Source organism: Nasonia vitripennis, assembly GCF_009193385.2.
Source record: "Nasonia vitripennis strain AsymCx chromosome 3 unlocalized genomic scaffold, Nvit_psr_1.1 chr3_random0007, whole genome shotgun sequence".
NCBI classification, from domain to species: domain Eukaryota; kingdom Metazoa; phylum Arthropoda; class Insecta; order Hymenoptera; family Pteromalidae; genus Nasonia; species Nasonia vitripennis.
Genome location: NW_022279626.1, coordinates 2378768 through 2397837, shown reverse-complemented (window position 1 = coordinate 2397837; position 19070 = coordinate 2378768). Strand labels below are relative to the sequence as shown.

Sequence of the window (19070 nt, the reverse complement as noted above, 5' to 3'; positions counted from 1 at the left end):
GAAATTATTTAAGAATTCCTGACTTATTGATATTGCACCTATATTATCAAGTGGCGCAGTAGCGCCAGAAAGGCGAGTTTGAGAAGCAGACGAAGCTTTGGCGCCCGTGACACTATTTACTTCTATATTGGTATCCGAGATTTTACTTTAAAGAAAAACGATACTTTCCATAATTGCTTCCAAGTGATTTTGATATATTATTACATTAGTGTGCTAATCAGTGATTTTTAATAGAAGTTGTCAAAAAAACGCTATCATTTATATAATATAAACAATCTTGTATATGATTTGCTCAAATCATGATCTTTTTCTCCAGTTGGAAAGGACCGTGAAGTTATCTGGGCAACAAAAATGATAGGGAGTTTTTTTCCACCTTTTTTACATATCCTCACGTCTAGGTGGAGCGCCTTGTGATTTTTGGTGTCTAGCTGTAAAAATCATTCAAGAACGGTGTCTAGGTATACAGGGTGACCGATGATGAGGTCTAGGTAGTTCGCACCGTGGTTTTTGATATCTAGGTAAAGAAATAATTTGAGTGTAGTGTGTATCAGAACAATCAGTGATTTCATGTTGGTTACAAAAATATTACGAAAAAGGTGTAGTCGAAAGGTGCTAAAAATGCTTATATTTTATTTTTACGACGTCAAATACGGAATACTTAAAAAAAATTACTAAAAAGGATTAAAATCTCTAAAAAAACTTTCAAAAAAGTTAAAGGTTACGTGAGTTTGATATATTCCGCAACGAAATTACAGATAGAAAAGAACTAAGATTAATGGAACAAAGACAAATTAATTATATTTAATCGTAATGGAGCGAGGAACAACTCTCAAGATAATTTGTACGTAACTTGCCATGACCGTTATATTGTACTTGTATTGTACTTGTGTTTGTATGACGTTCTAATACATAAAAAGAAAATTTTAGTTGTTCACTAATAAACAAAATGAAACGCTTTGTAGCTTTGTATTCACGTCGCGTCAAAAATTTGGTTACATTTGAGTTAAATTCGAAGCCTTACTCGCAATTTTTTAATGCTATATGCACAAATAGTTTGGTTATTCCTATAAAACTGAATTCAAAATAAAATCGCGAGTTTTTATGTATAAATTATTGTGCTGGATACTAAATCCAGACTGCAATCATTTAAAGGAGAGAATGAGAGAGAGAAGGAGAGAGATTTAGATTTTAGATTTAGATTTAATTGTTTTTTTTTATTGTTGTACATTGTGTTGTACATATACAATTATAGTATATTATAAAAAGAATAAAAAGTTTGTGTAATGGTGCCAGTGCGTGTGAAGAGTGTGAAATGGAATGAAGTGAAATGAGATGAATGAGAATGTGTGTATGTTTTTGTGATGTTTATGTGTTTTCCAGATTGAAGAAGTAATTTTTAGCTGCTTGTTTAAAGTGTGATATGGATAGTGTGTTGCGAAGATGAGATGGAAGGCTATTCCAGAGGTAGGAGGCGCTAATGAAAAATGAATTCTTCAACGTCTCCGTCTTGAAGAACGGGATGTCCAGTGGAGTCACCTCACCCCTCACAGGCCTGAGCGCGACGTGGAAATCAAAATAGGCTAATAGATAAGTAGGTATTGAGGTGTTGAACATTTTTCTTAGAAAACAGGCCATGAAGTATTTCCTACGTCCGGCGGTGTTAAGCCATTACAGCTCACGCCTGTAAGGGGAGATGTGCTCGTCCCTCCTCACACCGTAGATATAACGGATCCCCGTATTGACAAGCCTCTGCAGTTTTAAGTCAAGTTCCTGAGTCAGGTCGCAGTAAGCAAGTGAGCAATAGTCAATGAGGGGAAACAGGAGTGCTTGCACTAAATGTTGGCGCAATCTAAGGCTAGTGATTTCCAAAAAAAATAGAGACGGTACATTAAAGAGTGAGCACGTTTACAAATCTGTGTAACGTGCTCTTTCCACGTAAGTTTGGAGTCAAGCACCAGCCCCAGGTTGCGCACGGATGATTCAAAGTTGACCTGGGCTCCCCCTATATTTATATAGGTGTTTGCAGTAGAAGGTAGAGCGTTTATATAGTAGGGGGAACCCAGGACGATAGCCTTAGTTTTAGTTACATTTAGTTTAAGTCTATTCAGCGCAGTCCAGCCCATTATCCTCTCGGCGTTAGCGCTCATCCTGGCAGAACAGGAGTCAAGCTCCTCGAGGTAGCATTGGCTGTAGATCTGCAGGTCATCCGCGTAGATTAGATGGGACACATCTGAATCTAGGCAAAAACCAATATCATTGATGAACAACGAGAACAACAAGGGGCCTAAAACTGACCCCTGTGGGACACCGGTGTTTAGTGGTAGAAAGGTAGAGATCTCATTGTTGTCACCAATGACGGCCTGTTCTCTTCCCGAGAGGTAAGATGCAAGCCAGAGGATAACCTGCTTGGAGAAGCCGAAGGAGGATAGCTTTCCGAGTATCCTGACGTGACACACCGTATCAAACGCCTTGCTAAAATCAAATAGAAGTAGAAGAGTGACCTTCTTCCTGTCTATCCCAAACCTGACATCATCAGTCAGCTTAATTAAGCCGGACTGCGTGCTATGGCCGGTGCGAAAACCAGTTGGAAGTTGTCAAGATAAAGTCTTGTTTCAAGGTATTCAGAGATTTGATTGTGCACCAGCCACTCCAGCGCCTTGGATAGGAAACAAAGTAGAGAGATCGGACGGTAGTCTGTTACAGCAGTTGGAGAGTTGATCTTGTTTAACGCTCTTACGGGCGATGACTTCCAGGCGGAAGGAAAGCGTGCCTCGCTCAAAGACAGGTTGAAAATTTGACAAAGTAAAGGAGCGAGTATTGGCAATGCTTTGGAGATTACAACCTGTGGGATGCCATCGCTTCCCCTGGCCTGGGTATTGAAGTGTGATACTGCAGCTAACACGTCCGACTCTGTGATAGCCCTGAAGATGAAATGTTCAGGGAGGTCTAGACTCTCAAGGGTTCGCAGATACTCCTCAACAGAGCTTGAGGATCATTTGAGATGGAACTAAAGTGTTTGTTGAGAGCATCTGGAGAGAACCGAGCAGGTTGAGCTCTCTCCATATCTCTGCAACGTCGGTCAGAGTAGACAAGCGTGAATAATAGTAATTCAGTCTGGCCTCCTCGACCTGTCTATGAGCGTCATCCCTTGCAATTCTATAAAAGTATAGATCCCAAGGTAGTCGACTTCTGCGAAAGCGCCTGTAGAGTCTATTCCTTTCAGTTAAAAGGTCACGAAGAGCCGCGGTGAACCACGGGTGACGCTTACGTCCAGGTGTCACAGTCTTTAATGGGGCGAGATGATTTATGGCTTTCGTGATGTTGTCGTTAAGGATGGTAATGCATTCGTCAAGTGATGGCGTGGTGAAAGATGACCAGTCACATGCGCTAAGGAAGTCCCTTAGCTTCTCAACACAAATTCCTTTGTAATTTCTGTAGATGTATGTAGCAGGTACGTGGCGTGGAATCTGTACGTCGAGTGTGGCTGTGATAAGGTCATGTCCGTTGATGAAAGGAGTGTCTGTCTTCCAATATGAGAGCAGGCGATCCTGCTCATCGATTAAGCATAGGTCGAGCCAGGTGTCAGAGTCCTGTCTGTGATGGGTTGCACCATATGGCACAGAAGTAAGGGAGTTTTCGTCGATGAAAGCCTTGATGAAGTTGGCGTCTTCAGACGAGGAAAGCTGGTCTGCATTAAAGTCTCCCATGATGACCTTCGTGGAGTAATTGTGCATATGTGTTGTTAGTTGTTCAATGAAATTAGATCCCTGGATAAAGGGAGAATGAGGAGGTCGATACACAACCACCACGAAGATGGGCGATATTCACTTAGCTGTGATTTCACAGAAAAGATACTCCGGCTTACCTGGTTTGCCCGACCGAGAGAGAAAGAGGAAAAGAGAGATAAAAAGAACCATACTCAACATGGAAAGTTAAGTATTTTTAATTTATAAAATTCTGACATAGTAGATGGACAGAATATCCAATAAAATGTCAGAATGTGAAATAGAAAAAAATCCTTGGAGATGGCAAATGCTTATTTCGTTGCTTTTCGTACTTTTTGTTTAATACGGAAGAAAATCATATGAAAATTAGAGCCAAAATTGTAAATCATGTTTATGAGAATTGGGAATATTTTGAGCCATTTATCGTAGACAACAAATCTTTAAAAATTACTGATAGAAGTACTTATGAAATGCATGTGTCAATAAATGGTACGTACGGCAGTGAAGTGAAAATTATAGCATTTGTTCGTCTATATTCTGTTCGTATTTCAGTTTCTAGTACAAATTTTATAAATCCTATGTATTATAGTCGTGATTCTGTTACTTTTAATGAAAATAAATCGAATTTATTTTTATCTGGTTTCATAGACACAGGACATTATGACATACAAAATTATAACAAATTAAATTATTGGGCTATAAAAAAATTCCTATAAAAGTTACTATAATACAAACCGTGATGCTTTAAAATTAAAAAGAGTTAAAATTGATAATTTAAACACTGATTATCGAAAAAAGGAAAGGGGAGGTGACTTAATTGAAAATATGAGTGAAACCCGTTTAATAAAAAAACGGAAAGAAGACAGAGTAGAAAATATAAGTTCTTATTCTTTAGATAAAAAAAGACAAAAAGATGCAGTCAACAACATGAGCAAAGTCAGATTACAAAAGAAAAGGTCTAAGGATATTATTGAAAATATGACTGATAATAGATAAGCGAAAAAAAGATGCAAGGATGTAGTTCAGAACATGACGGACGATAGATTAGAGAAACAAAAGGTGCAAAGATGTAGTTCAGAACATGATGGACGATAGATTAGAGAAAAAGAGATGCAAAGATATTGTTAAAAATATGACTGAGATTAGATTAGAGAAAAAAGGTTTAAGAATAAAAAGATATTGTTAAAAATATGACTGAGATTGGATTAGAGAAAAAAATGTTTAAGAATACAACAGAAAATATGAATAGGGTTTCAAAGGGCAAATAAACTATTTTCATCAAAACTTTCTTACTTAGACTTTGGTGAAATAGATTACGTATGTCTTTATTGTAATGCTTCTTACTGGTCCGTAGAGTTATCTAAAAAAGTTGTTGTCATAATGGCAAAGTAAAATTAACACCGCTCAGTGAATATGATGATAGTTTGAAAGAATTATGGGGCATTGGCAAGCGAATCGAAAAAGGTAAAATATATATCATGGGCCGCCTAAATAAGAAGAAGTTATAATGAAGGCAAGCCAAAATGAGGGGGAGATAAAATGAGGGGGAGCCAGAAATAGTAAAATTACGTAAAAATCGTTCATTATTAACCCAATAATGAAAGTTGAGTTAAAAATAACGTAAAAAAGGCATAATTTCAACCCAATAACCTGAAGTGAGGGGGAGCTTATTTCTGAAACGGCGGCGGCGGAGGAGCGAACATTTTTTATTAATATAGAGAGAGATAACCTGATTTATCTGAGATAGCTTTTAAGTCAGCCTTGTGGTTTTTTTGTTTTTTTGTATGCAACTCTTTTCTTTGCAGATAGCGTTTATATTTGTCCGGCAGATATCCAAATTTTTGTTTAGTTTGACCGGTGAGGCCTTTTCTATTTTCCAAACCGCATCGGCCTTATTTTTCGACAATAGTCTGCGTTTTCCGTACATTCTGGACAATTTACTCTGAGATTAATCCGCAGTCGCTGCAGAATATTTCCGTTGGATTACATTTTGGGCAGTTTATAAACCGTGTTCCGATTTTTCCGCATTACAGCAAAACGCGCGTTTTAGGCCTTCGCACTCTCGCCAGAAATGTCCAGATTTTCCGCAGTTATAACAGATTTGTATCTGTGTCATTGGTCTGTTGTTGTTGTTATGCGGATTTTTATTAGGTGTTTGATTTGTCAGTGGTCTTTGGTTATTGTTAAAGCGTTCGTCGCGTCCGTAACCTAAATTATTTAATTCGCCCTAGTCAGGCAAGGCATCCTCCGTAAAGTCCGATTCTGTATGTTCTACGCGTGCTCGATTTTGTTCTTCGTCTAGCTCGAGGTTAGATAATTGTTGTCTAATTTTGCGCTGCGGGCGTTGGTCTCTATAAGCTAAGTCCGGTGGGAGAGAGTCTTCGGCGCTCGGGGGCGGTTTATATGATATCGTGATAATTAGGCCTTTCTCTTTGCATACCGCTATAGCTTTCAGCTCTTAGAACGTAAAGATTTCGGACTTATCGATTTGGATTTGTAATCTCAGTAGCATATCTTGGAGAGCTAGATTTACTTCTCGGACTGGTCCCAGTGGGGGTATCATGCGATTAAACAGTGCCTTAATATACGTGAGGTAGTCGGCGACTGGCTTACCTCGCCTTGCGTTCGGCGTCGAGTGTTTTTCATGAGTGCGTATTGAAAATCTGCGTCTGAAAAACGTGCACGCCATACGTTTTCAAACTGCTCGAATGTGACCCAGTTATCTGAATTTATTCTATACCACTATAAGGCAATCCCTTGAAGGAAAAACGGTAATATTTCAAATAAATCATTATCCGAAATGTGCATGATTAAGCGCCCTTCTCTTAGTCGTTTTAAAAATTCTTTACTGTCATCGTCACGTCTTGCAGAGTATTTTAAGTCCCATTTGCAAAAGAAATCGAAAGCGTTAATGGGGGTAGGTGTGATTAACCTACGCTCTGTGTTAATGGTCTGTTCGTTATTATTGTACACGCCTCTATATTGTTGTCGGTTATTATTAGTATTATTGTTAATTGGTAATTGTAGGTGAGACGGTCTAGCTATTCCATTGTTTCGGTAGCCATTTCGCCTCTCCGGTGGCATGAAATAGTTAATTCTGCCCGGAATTTCCCGTGGTGTCGTGCTGACATAACCGTTCCCTGAATGTCTCGTATTTCTCGATAAATTTTGTGTTTGTAATGATATTAAATTATTAGGATTGACTTCCTGTGCTAATGTAGAAGCTCGGTTGAAGGTAGCCGGGTTTTGTGTATTAAACATAGCCGTGGATGAAATTAAATTATTTCCAGCTAAGCTCGTTGTGATGTTCGCTCGCGAATGGTTTGTTATCTGCCTATCCTACATGTTTTGAAAATTTGTAGAATTGTAAACATAGCCGTCTGAAGTTAATGTTAGATAACCTGAGTCCCTTTGACTATTATTTTGTTGACTATTTGAGCAGAATTGAGTAGTGTCGCCGAATAATACGCTACGTCTCAGTGCACGTGGTACTGTACCCGTAGAGGTCTGCGCTTCTCTATCTCGCCCGCGTTCGGTTTCTATAGAGCTCGATGTTCGCGACGCGTAAAACGGTTGCTCTTGCGTCGTGGCTATAGGGCCCACGACCTACGTTACTCGACCCGCGCGTTCACGTTGATCTTCGGCCCGATACGCTAGATGTTAGCAGCGGGACGTTCGTTGAGAGCTGGTAGATAGGCGGCGGATCGTCATGCTCGCGCGCAGCGCCTGACGTGTGTCAAACTTTATCATTCGACAATGCCATAACCCAGTCGTTGACTGAGGCTTTACTAGCCATTTCAGGAAGGTGACCTCGCAAAGTCTGAGTGTTCCGTTCATTTTTAATTAGTTAAGTAGTGTAGATGTGGGTTTGGGTAGTTGAATTTCGCGCCGCTGCGCGCTCTCCGTTGCGACGTTGAGCAACGCGCGCATGCTTTGAAGCACTCACTCCTGTTAGGACCGCTAAGCTACTCGTACATTTGGCTTCCTTGCACTTTTCTACGTTTGCATTGTAAAGTGAATTTGAGATCTGTCCTTCTAAGAGCAATCCCTGTTCACTTCGTTCTGTATTAGTGTTTTGCGGAAAATTCGCGATCGCGTCGTACGCGTGTGGCTGGTGTGTGTGTGTGTGTATGTGTGTGTGTGTGTGTGTGTGTGTGTGTGCCTCGAGGCATTAGGCTAAGTGTGCTTTGGGAAGGTGCCCACGTTGTGGACGTGGTTCCTTCTAGGGTGAGCGTGCTGCGGCAACACCTTGTTGCCCTCGTTCCAAGCGTCTGGCTCCCCGAGACGTTGGGGCGCGCTTGGTACACGGTTGCGAACCATCTTGAGCTTTTTGTCGAAAGTCCTGGAGAAAATCGTCCACTTGCAGCTGATGGGGTTCCTTGAGTCGAATAACATCCTGAATCCTCTACAGGCGGGCTATAGGCGTTTCCACAGCACTAAGACTGCGTTGCTTAAACTTACGGAGGACATTCGTCTCGGCATTGATGGTGTCGAGGTGCTTGACGCTTATAATAATAAAAAACTGTCCAAACTGGAGCGAGGTTGTGGAACGCCTTACCTAACGATGTTAAACGGTTGCCCTCGCTAAGTGCGTTCAAGACGACGATGCGTGGATTTGTCTCCACTTCTACTTTGTGCGATCGTTGATCATTGACCACTGTTACTGCTTATTTTTACATTTGTTGCGTGAACTTGAACATTTATTGACGTGCGTATTCTTTGTATTGATAATTATTGATGAAGACTTGTGCTTAATGGCACTGTTCCTGCGTTTGTACTATTTTGTAATTCACAAATAAATGTATATCTATCTATCTATTTATTTATCTTCTCGCTCCCCAGGCCCGGCTTCAGACCTCAGGGACCAGGACAGAAGCAGCGGCGGACCACGGCAAGACCAGCTCAACGCCCTCTTCAGCGGCGGCTTTTGCTTGAGGTTTTAGCGGTAAGAGAGCTCTCTGTGCGTGCGAAAAAGGTACCTCGCGTCTTTGCGTTTATGCGTGCGTTTCAACTAGTTATTTTTCTCTGTCTCTCCTAGAGTCTCTTTCTTATATTTCTTCTATGTATAACTTCCTTTCCTTTAGTTAAATAAAGTTAACGCTTGCTACGGCTTTTCCCTCTAAACCGTGAGGGTTTTTACGCCATAGCAAGTGCATTTTATTGTACCGCAAACCCGTGTGTTTTTAATTAAAGAACCCTTCACTCACAGAATCCCTTTCCTCGTCGGAACTCACTCTGAGTTCTTCCACTCACTTTTTAGATTATTAATCACTCAGATATCCTAAATAGTATCGAAATACCCTCGAAGGAATTCGAGCAATCAATGTGTCGGTTTGTCGTGCGTACTGTAAACAGTCGCCGCTTTGTTCTTTCACCTCTGTTGTACTACTCTTACGTACTTATCTCAGTGTGTGCTGTTCCACGTTTTGCCGAAGTTCGTTTCGAGAGTGTTTACGTTACTCGACCCGCGCGTTCACGTTGATCTTTGACCGGCGCGGAGACACGTGTCACCGGCTATTTGTGAGCCGCTCGGCAACAGTCCCCGTTTGTTTTTTTTTTCTTTATAACCCGAGGTACGTTTGAACTCGCGCTCTAAGAATTTGTTTTTGATACGTTGCGACCTTTTCTGGACTTTGTTTCGTAGAAATCATCCCGTTGTGTCGAGATTGCCTGTTTCGTGAGATTTTAACCTTTTCTGTTCTACCACGATTTATTCGGTAATTTTCTTATTCTATTGCACATATTTTTAAGATTATTAACATGCTTTTTAAACTCGCTACTTGTATAATTACAGGAATCTATACGAGAATAGATTTTTAGTTGCCAGCAATAGATATCCAAGAGAAATATTAGTTTTTAAGAGGTAACCAGTAGATATAATTTTTAATTTCAAAGCCAGAAATTCGTGTCGCTACGAAATTAGTTTAGATATCTAGTCAACTACTCTACGATATTTAACTTCACTCAGTTAATTTTCACACACGTGCTCTCAAATTTCACTCACACTGGTTGTTTTCTTTGTCTCGAGACAGCGATTTTACCGATCACGATGTTCTTTTCTATCAATCCACACGTTAGAGGGCGCCAGTTTGTAACTGGGGTTTTCGTACTATCCCAGTTTGCGTGCAATTTCTCGCCAGGGCTTGAAAAGTGACCCGGTGGCGCCAGACGCTCCTCGTGAGCGTCAGAGTCTCGCATCCAGGTGTCGGAGCCAAGTATTCTCCTACGCTTTCACAAAATCCTTATTTCTATACTTTATTTATTACGCGAGAAGATAACCCGTACAATAAGATAACCCTTAATTTAAACGAAACACAAGACAAAGAGATAAAGAGATAAAGACAGCGATCCAGAGGTAACCAACGCACACGCGAGATAACCAATTCGTTCGCGAAACCGAAAGTGAAACTGCTGTTTACCCGCGAGACGGAATTAACCTGAGAAAACGGAAAACGATTCACTGACCTTGAATTCTCCTAGATGTTGAGCTGTCGGGGTAGGCGAGTGCCAGCTCGAGCGCTCGCGGCTCGTGGCCATCACTCTGCTCTCCCTAGCCGCCGTACCGCGCGGACGCTGATTGTTAAAATTAATCAAAAATTGATACAAGAATCAGTAATATGCTTATAAATTTTTTACTATGGAATTTAAACCAAATCCCCTCTAATTTGGGCCATTTGTTGGTTTGGAATCTTACGGTCAGTGAATTATGGACTCCCTACTATACGTAGGTATTATAGAGGTATATAGAAGGTCTAAAACCATCAAAATAAAGGTTATTATGGCTAAGAAAAGTAAAAAAATTTGGATTATTTATATAAGTATTTATAAATCTTTAACGAAAAATTTTGATTTTAATTTCAAAGGTGGTGTGCCTCCTTAAGGGGCCCAGCCTGAGTTAAATCCTGCAAAAAACAACAAAATATTCGATCGATAAAATTGTTTTCTTTTTACGTAAATTAAAACACAAATAATATCTACTAATCTAATCTAGGTAACTTCACGTACCTGTATGGGGCCGGGAGTGAGGGATCTCTAGGCACCGGATTTCTCGTAAGCAAAAGCATCATCCATTCGGTTAAAAGTTTCAAATCCGTCAATGATACGCTCTCGTACAACATTATCTAAGGTGAATGGTATAAATATGTATTTATTAATGTACACTGTCCTACGGAGGACGAAGAAGAAGAAGCTAAGGATCTCTATTACGAAACTTTAGAGCAGGTAATCGACCAGTTCGCGTCTTACGACACAAGAATAGTATTAGGCGATTTCAATGCTAAAATAGGTAGGGAGGAAATGTTTAGGCCTACTATAGGTAAGGAAAGCCTGCACGAAGCCAGCAATGATAACGGTATTAGGGTCAGAAATTTCGTGGCGGCAAAAGATCTTATAATCAAAACTACGTGTTTTAAGCACAAGAACATACACAAGGCAACGTGGACATCGCCGGACGGGCCCACACAGAACCAAATTGATCATTTCCTCATTGAAAAAAGACGTCATACTAATGTTCTTGACGTAAAGGCTTACAGAGGGGCAGATAGCGACTCGGACCACTTCCTAGTAGTAGCCAAATTAAGAGCTAGACTAGTAGCGAATCAAAATAGTAAGCGAGCAAACAAGGTAGAAAGCTTCGATATTGAGAAACTACGAGATAGAACAGAGCGAATTAGGTACCAGATAGAAATTAATAACAGGTTTCAGGCACTTGAAGAAGCAAACACATCGCCGGAGGGGAATGACGAAGCGAATAGCTTATGGGGGGACATCGAAAAAACGGTAAAAGAGGCCGCGAACAAAGCACTGGGTAAAATGAAAAAGCCAAAGAGCAAACCATGGTTTGACGAAGAGTGCGAACTCTGGTTTGAAAGGCGCAAAAAGGCTAAATTAGATAGCTTACAAAATAGAAGCGATAGGACCGTAGAAGAGTATTCTAACGTAAGGAAACAGACGAGCGCGATCTACAGAAATAAGAAGCGGGAGTATCAAAAGAATCTTATTAGGAGAATAGAAACTAACAGTAAGGAAAATAACCCCCGCGAAATGTACAGAGGGATTAACGCCATCAGAAAGGGATTTAGGAGTAGAGCGCAATTGATGAAGGACGAAAACGGGGACCTCGTAACAAATGACAAGGAATTACTGTCGCTGCGGACAAATTATTTCGATAAATTATTAAACATGCACGAAAATAGCGAAGAATTAGGGGACGAAATTCACACTGCTGAACCCCACGTGGAGGAACCGAGCTACCGAGAAGTAGAGGCCGCGATTAAAAAACTAAAAAACAACAAAGCCGCGGGAAATGACTCTATACCAGCTGAGTTACTCAAATATGGGGGCGTCGAGCTCACTTTCAAAATCTACAAACTAGTATGTGCCATCTGGAAAAATGAAACAATACCCGAAAATTGGAAGGAATCTATCATTATACCGATTTTTAAAAAGGGGGAAAAGACAGAGTGCAATAACTATAGGGGTATTTCACTTTTAGCAACGTGCTACAAAGTTCTGTCAAATGTAATACAAGCTAGACTCACTCCATTCGCGGAAGATATAGTAGGAGATTATCAGTGCGGATTTCGGCGCAACAGATCGACGAGCGATCAAATGTTTACCATAAGACAGTTGTTAGAGAAAAAGTGGGAATTTTGCGAAACCGTACACCAACTATTTATAGATTTTGAAAAAGCGTACGACTCTATTAAGCGAAGCAAAATGTATCAAATTCTAGTACTTCTCGGTGTACCGAAAAAACTCGTGAGATTAATTCAAATATGTCTGAACGGAAGCACGGGAAAGGTCCGAGTAGGCGGTAATGTATCAGAACCCTTCATGATACGCGATGGTTTAAAACAAGGGGATGGGCTCTCTACGGTGCTGTTCAACTTAACGTTAGAGTATGCCGTTAGAAAAATGCAGGTTAGCCAGCTGGGCGCAACGCTTAATGGAACAACGCAGATACTAGGCTACGCAGATGATTTGGATATACTGGGGGATTGTAGGGAAACGGTAGCAAGAAACGCGGAAATCCTCATAAAAGCGGTGGAGTATACAGGGTTAGAAGTGAGTGAATCAAAAACAAAGTACATGATTGTGGATAAGCTAGGCATCTGCAGAGGGGAGGAAGATCTCAGAGTTGGGAATTTTACTTTTGAAAAGGTTAGCGAATTCAGGTATCTGGGTACGACCATAAATGATAGAAACGAGATTAATGTCGAAATAAATAAGCGACTCCATTCGGGTAATGCTTGCTTCTACGCCGTGAGTAATTTACTTAAATCGAGGCTGTTGTCTAAAAACGTTAAAATAAGAATATACAGGACAATAATACTGCCGGTGGTTCTGTACGGGTGCGAAACGTGGGCTCCCACTAAGCAGGCGGACAACCGTTTTAGGGTATTTGAAAATAAAGACTTGCGAAAAATATACGGGCTGAAGAAAGATGAGGAAACTGGGGAATGGAGGAGACTACACAATGATGAGTTACACAATCTGTACGCGTCACCAAATATTAACAGAATAATAAAATCGCGCAGATTGGGATGGGCAGGGCACGTATCGAGAATGGGAGACGACCGTACGGCAGCGCGTGTCATGAAGGGCAGGCCGATGGAAACGCGACCTCTAGGTAGACATAGAGGTAGATGGGAGGACAACGTAAAAGCGGATCTAGTAGAAATAGGACGGGTGGGTGTCGATCGGAGAGGTGCATCTTGGGTGGGGTTGACACATGATAGGGCAGGGTGGAAGGCTTGCGTAGATGAGGCGATGAACTTTCGAGTTCCAAATGCCATGTAAAAAAAAAAATGTCTTCTAAAGTAATCAAAATAAAATCTTTTAAAAAAATCAGTGTTAAAAAATACTATATTAAGAATGCTTGATTTATAAAGGTGAAACGTGACCAAACTTCCACACGATCTACAAATATAGTTGTGCATTATCCAACCAAGGTGATCACAATAATCAAAATCATCAAACAAATGTAAAAAATGACCTTACTGAAGACTACCTATTGCTTTTACATATTAAAACTTAATAGTAATAAAATAAACGAAAGTAGAAAAAGTGGGTTATATTTGAAAAGAAGCAACCTCACTTCTGCGACCTTAATTGTTTCATATGATAATGAAACAAGACCTAACTTCTACAATCTACATTAACGATAACAATTAGCAAAAACTCTCTTATCTATAATAGACTATATTTTCCTGTATGTCTACTAAATTTATCAAAACAAAATCTTTTCAAAAAATCAGGGTAAAAAATACTTTATTAAGCATGTTGGATTTATAAAGGTGAAACGTGACCAAACTCCCACGAAACAAGAACTAACTTTCGAAATCCACATTAATATTAACAATTATCAAAAATTCTCTTATCTATAATAGACTATAATTTCCTGTCTGTCTACTAAATTTATCAAAATAAAATCTTTTTAAAAAATCGGTGTTAAAAAATACTATAGTAATCATGTTTGATTTATAAAGGTTAAACATGACCAAACTCCCACACCATCTTCAAACATAGTCGTTCATTATCCAACCAAGGTGATCACAATAATCAAAATTATCAAACAAATGTAAAAAATGACCTTACTGAAGACTACCTATTGCTTTTGGAATATTTGAACCTAATAATAATAAAATAAAGGAAAGTAGGAAAAGTGGGCTATATTTGAAAAGGAGCAACCTAACTTTTGCGACCTTAATCGTTTCATATGATAATGAAACAAGACCTAACTTTCGCAATCCACATTAATATTAACAATTATCAAAAATTCTCTTATCTATAATAGACTATAATTTCCTGTATGTCTACTAAATTTATCAAAATAAAATCTTTTAAAAAAATCGGTGTTAAAAAATACTATATTAACCATGTTAGTTTTATAAAGGATAAACGTGACTAAACTCCCACACCATGTTCAAATATAGTAGTTCATTATCCAGCAAAGGTGATCACAATAATCAAAATCAACAAACAAATACAAAAAATGACCTTACTGAAGACTACCTATTGCTTTTACATATTAAAACTTAATAGTAATAAAATAAACGAAAGTAGAAAAAGTGGGTTATATTTGAAAAGAAGCAACCTCACTTCTGCGACCTTAATTGTTTCATATGATAATGAAACAAGACCTAACTTCTACAATCTACATTAACGTTAACAATTAGCAAAAACTCTCTTATCTATAATAGACTATATTTTCCTGTATGTCTACTAAATTTATCAAAACAAAATCTTTTCAAAAAATTAGGGTAAATAATACTTTATTAAGCATGTTGGATTTATAAAGGTGAAACGTGACCAAACTCCCACGAAACAAGAACTAACTTTCGCAATCCACATTAATATTAACAATTATCAAAAATTCTCTTATCTATAATAGACTATAATTTCCTGTCTGTCTACTAAATTTATCAAAATCAAATCTTTTAAAAAAATGAGTGTTAAAAAATACTATATTAACAATGTTTGATTTATAAAGGTTTAGCGTGACCTACCTCCCACACCATCTTCAAATATAGTAGTTCATTATCCAGCAAAGGTGATGACAATAATCAAAATCAACAAACAAATACAAAAAATGACCTTACAGAAGACTACCTATTGCTTTTACATATTAAAACTTAATAGTAATAAAATAAACGAAAGTAGAAAAAGTGGGTTATATTTGAAAAGAAGCAACCTCACTTCTGCGACCTTAATTGTTTCATATGATAATGAAACAAGACCTAACTTCTACAATCTACATTAACGTTAACAATTAGCAAAAACTCTCTTATCTATAATAGACTATATTTTCCTGTATGTCTACTAAATTTATCAAAACAAAATCTTTTCAAAAAATTAGGGTAAATAATACTTTATTAAGCATGTTGGATTTATAAAGGTGAAACGTGACCAAACTCCCACGAAACAAGAACAAACTTTCGAAATCCACATTAATATTAATAATTATCAAAAATTCTCTTATCTATAATAGACTATAATTTCCTGTCTGTCTACTAAATTTATCAAAATAAAATCTTTTTAAAAAATCGGTGTTAAAAAATACTATAGTAATCATGTTTGATTTATAAAGGTTAAACATGACCAAACTCCCACACCATCTTCAAACATAGTCGTTCATTATCCAACCAAGGTGATCACAATAATCAAAATCATCAAACAAATGTAAAAAATGACCTTACTGAAGACTACCTATTGCTTTTGGAATATATGAACCTAATAATAATAAAATAAAGGAAAGTAGGAAAAGTGGGCTATATTTGAAAAGGAGCAACCTAACTTTTGCGACCTTAATCGTTTCATATGATAATGAAACAAGACCTAACTTTCGCAATCCACATTAATATTAACAATTATCAAAAATTCTCTTATCTATAATAGACTATAATTTCCTGTATGTCTACTAAATTTATCAAAATAAAATCTTTTAAAAAAATCGGTGTTAAAAAATACTATATTAACCATGTTAGTTTTATAAAGGATAAACGTGACTAAACTCCCACACCATGTTCAAATATAGTAGTTCATTATCCAGCAAAGGTGATCACAATAATCAAAATCAACAAACAAATACAAAAAGTGACCTTACTGAAGAATACCCATTGCTTTTAAATATTAAAACTAAATAGTACTAAAATAAACGTAAGTAGAAAAGTAGGCTATATTTGAAAAGGAGCAACCTAACTTCCGCTATCTTAATCGTTTCATATGATAATGAAGCAGGACCTAACTTCTACAATCTACATTAACGTTAACAATTAGCAAAAACTCTCTTATCTATAATAGACTATATTTTCCTGTATGTCTACTAAATTTATCAAAACAAAATCTTTTCAAAAAATCAGTGGTAAAAAATACTATATTAAGCATGTTGGATTTATAAAGGTGAAACGTGACCAAACTCCCACGAAACAAGACCTAACTTTCGCAATCCACATTAATATTAACAATTATCAAAAATTCTCTTATCTATAATAGACTATAATTTCCTGTATGTCTACTAAATTTATCAAAATAAAATCTTTTAAAAAAATCGGTGTTAAAAAATACTATATTAACCATGTTAGTTTTATAAAGGATAAACGTGACTAAACTCCCACACCATGTTCAAATATAGTAGTTCATTATCCAGCAAAGGTGATCACAATAATCAAAATCAACAAACAAATACAAAAAGTGACCTTACTGAAGACTACCTATTGCTTTTACATATTAAAACTTAATAGTACTAAAATAAACGAAAGTAGAGAAAGTCGGTTATATTTGAAAAGAAGCAACCTAACTTCCGCTACCTTAATCGTTTCATATGATAATGAAGCAGGACCTAACTTCCACAATCTACATTAACGTTAACAATTAGCAAAAACTGTCTTATTTATAATAGACTATATTTTCCTGTATGTCTACTAAATTTATTAAAATAAAACCTTTTCAAAAAATTAGTATTAAAAATTCTATATTAACCATGTTTGATGTATAATGGTTAAACGTGACCAAACTCCCACACCATCTTCAAATATAGTAGTTGATTATCCAGCAAAGGTGATCACAATAATCAAAATCAACAAACAAATACAAAATTGACCTTACTGAAGAATACCCATTGCTTTTAAATATTAAAACTTAATAGTACTAAAATAAACGTAAGTAGAAAAGTAGGCTATATTTGAAAAGGAGCAACCTAACTTCCGCTATCTTAATCGTTTCATATGATAATGAAGCAGGACCTAACTTCTACAATCTACATTAACGTTAACAATTAGCAAAAACACTCTTATCTATAATAGACTATATTTTCCTGTATGTCTACTAAATTTATCAAAATAAAATCTATTCATAAAATCAGTGTTAAAAAATACTATACTAACCATGTTTGATTTATAAAGGTTAACCGTGACCAAACTCCCACGAAACAAGACCTAACTTTCGCAATCCACATTAATATTAACAATTATCAAAAATTCTCTTATCTATAATAGACTATAATTTCCTGTATGTCTACTAAATTTATCAAAATAAAATATTTTTAAACAATCGGTGTTAAAAAATACTATGTTAACCATGTTAGTTTTATAAAGGATAAACGTGACCAAACTCCCACACCATGTTCAAATATAGTAGTTCATTATCCAGCAAAGGTGATGACAATAATCAAAATCAACAAACAAATACAAAAAATGACCTTACTGAAGAATACCCATTGCTTTTAAATATTAAAACTTAATAGTACTAAAATAAACGTAAGTAGAAAAGTAGGCTATATTTGAAAAGGAGCAACCTAACTTCCGTTACCTTAATCGTTTCATATGATAATGAAGCAGGACCTAACTTCTACAATCTACATTAACGATAACAATTAGCAAAAACTCTCTTATCTATAATAGACTATATTTTCCTGTATGTCTACTAAATTTATCAAAACAAAATCTTTTCAAAAAATCAGGGTAAAAAATACTTTATTAAGCATGTTGGATTTATAAAGGTGAAACGTGACCAAACTCCCACGAAACAAGAACTAACTTTCGAAATCCACATTAATATTAACAATTATCAAAAATTCTCTTATCTATAATAGACTATAATTTCCTGTCTGTCTACTAAATTTATCAAAATAAAATCTTTTTAAAAAATCGGTGTTAAAAAATACTATAGTAATCATGTTTGATTTATAAAGGTTAAACATGACCAAACTCCCACACCATCTTCAAACATAGTCGTTCATTATCCAACCAAGGTGATCACAATAATCAAAATTATCAAACAAATGTAAAAAATGACCTTACTGAAGACTACCTATTGCTTTTGGAATATTTGAACCTAATAATAATAAAATAAAGGAAAGTAGGAAAAGTGGGCTATATTTGAAAAGGAGCAACCTAACTTTTGCGACCTTAATCGTTTCATATGATAATGAAACAAGACCTAACTTTCGCAATCCACATTAATATTAACAATTATCAAAAATTCTCTTATCTATAATAGACTATAATTTCCTGTATGTCTACTAAATTTATCAAAATAAAATCTTTTAAAAAAATCGGTGTTAAAAAATACTATATTAACCATGTTAGTTTTATAAAGGATAAACGTGACTAAACTCCCACACCATGTTCAAATATAGTAGTTCATTATCCAGCAAAGGTGATCACAATAATCAAAATCAACAAACAAATACAAAAAATGACCTTACTGAAGACTACCTATTGCTTTTACATATTAAAACTTAATAGTAATAAAATAAACGAAAGTAGAAAAAGTGGGTTATATTTGAAAAGAAGCAACCTCACTTCTGCGACCTTAATTGTTTCATATGATAATGAAACAAGA

The 19070-nt window shown here is 36.9% G+C and overlaps 1 protein-coding gene across 20 annotated transcripts in view; it reads left to right on the top strand.

Annotated features, from left to right (window-relative positions):
- Nucleotides 1-19070, top strand: part of LOC107981492 — a 113302-nt gene that overhangs the window by 20264 nt on the left and 73968 nt on the right. For 18 of the 20 annotated variants that reach the window (XR_004227075.1, XR_004227070.1, XR_004227069.1 and 15 more), the window contains one exon: nt 8568-8670. Coding sequence is in view for 4 of the 20 variants with exons in the window: in XM_031926027.1 (XP_031781887.1) it covers nt 8568-8670 (103 nt within the window). In the remaining 16 variants the exon portion in view is untranslated. Of the gene's footprint in view, nt 1-8567; nt 8898-19070 lie in introns of those variants that run through there. The other 2 variants (XR_004345254.1, XM_031926024.1) reach the window with 2 other exon arrangements.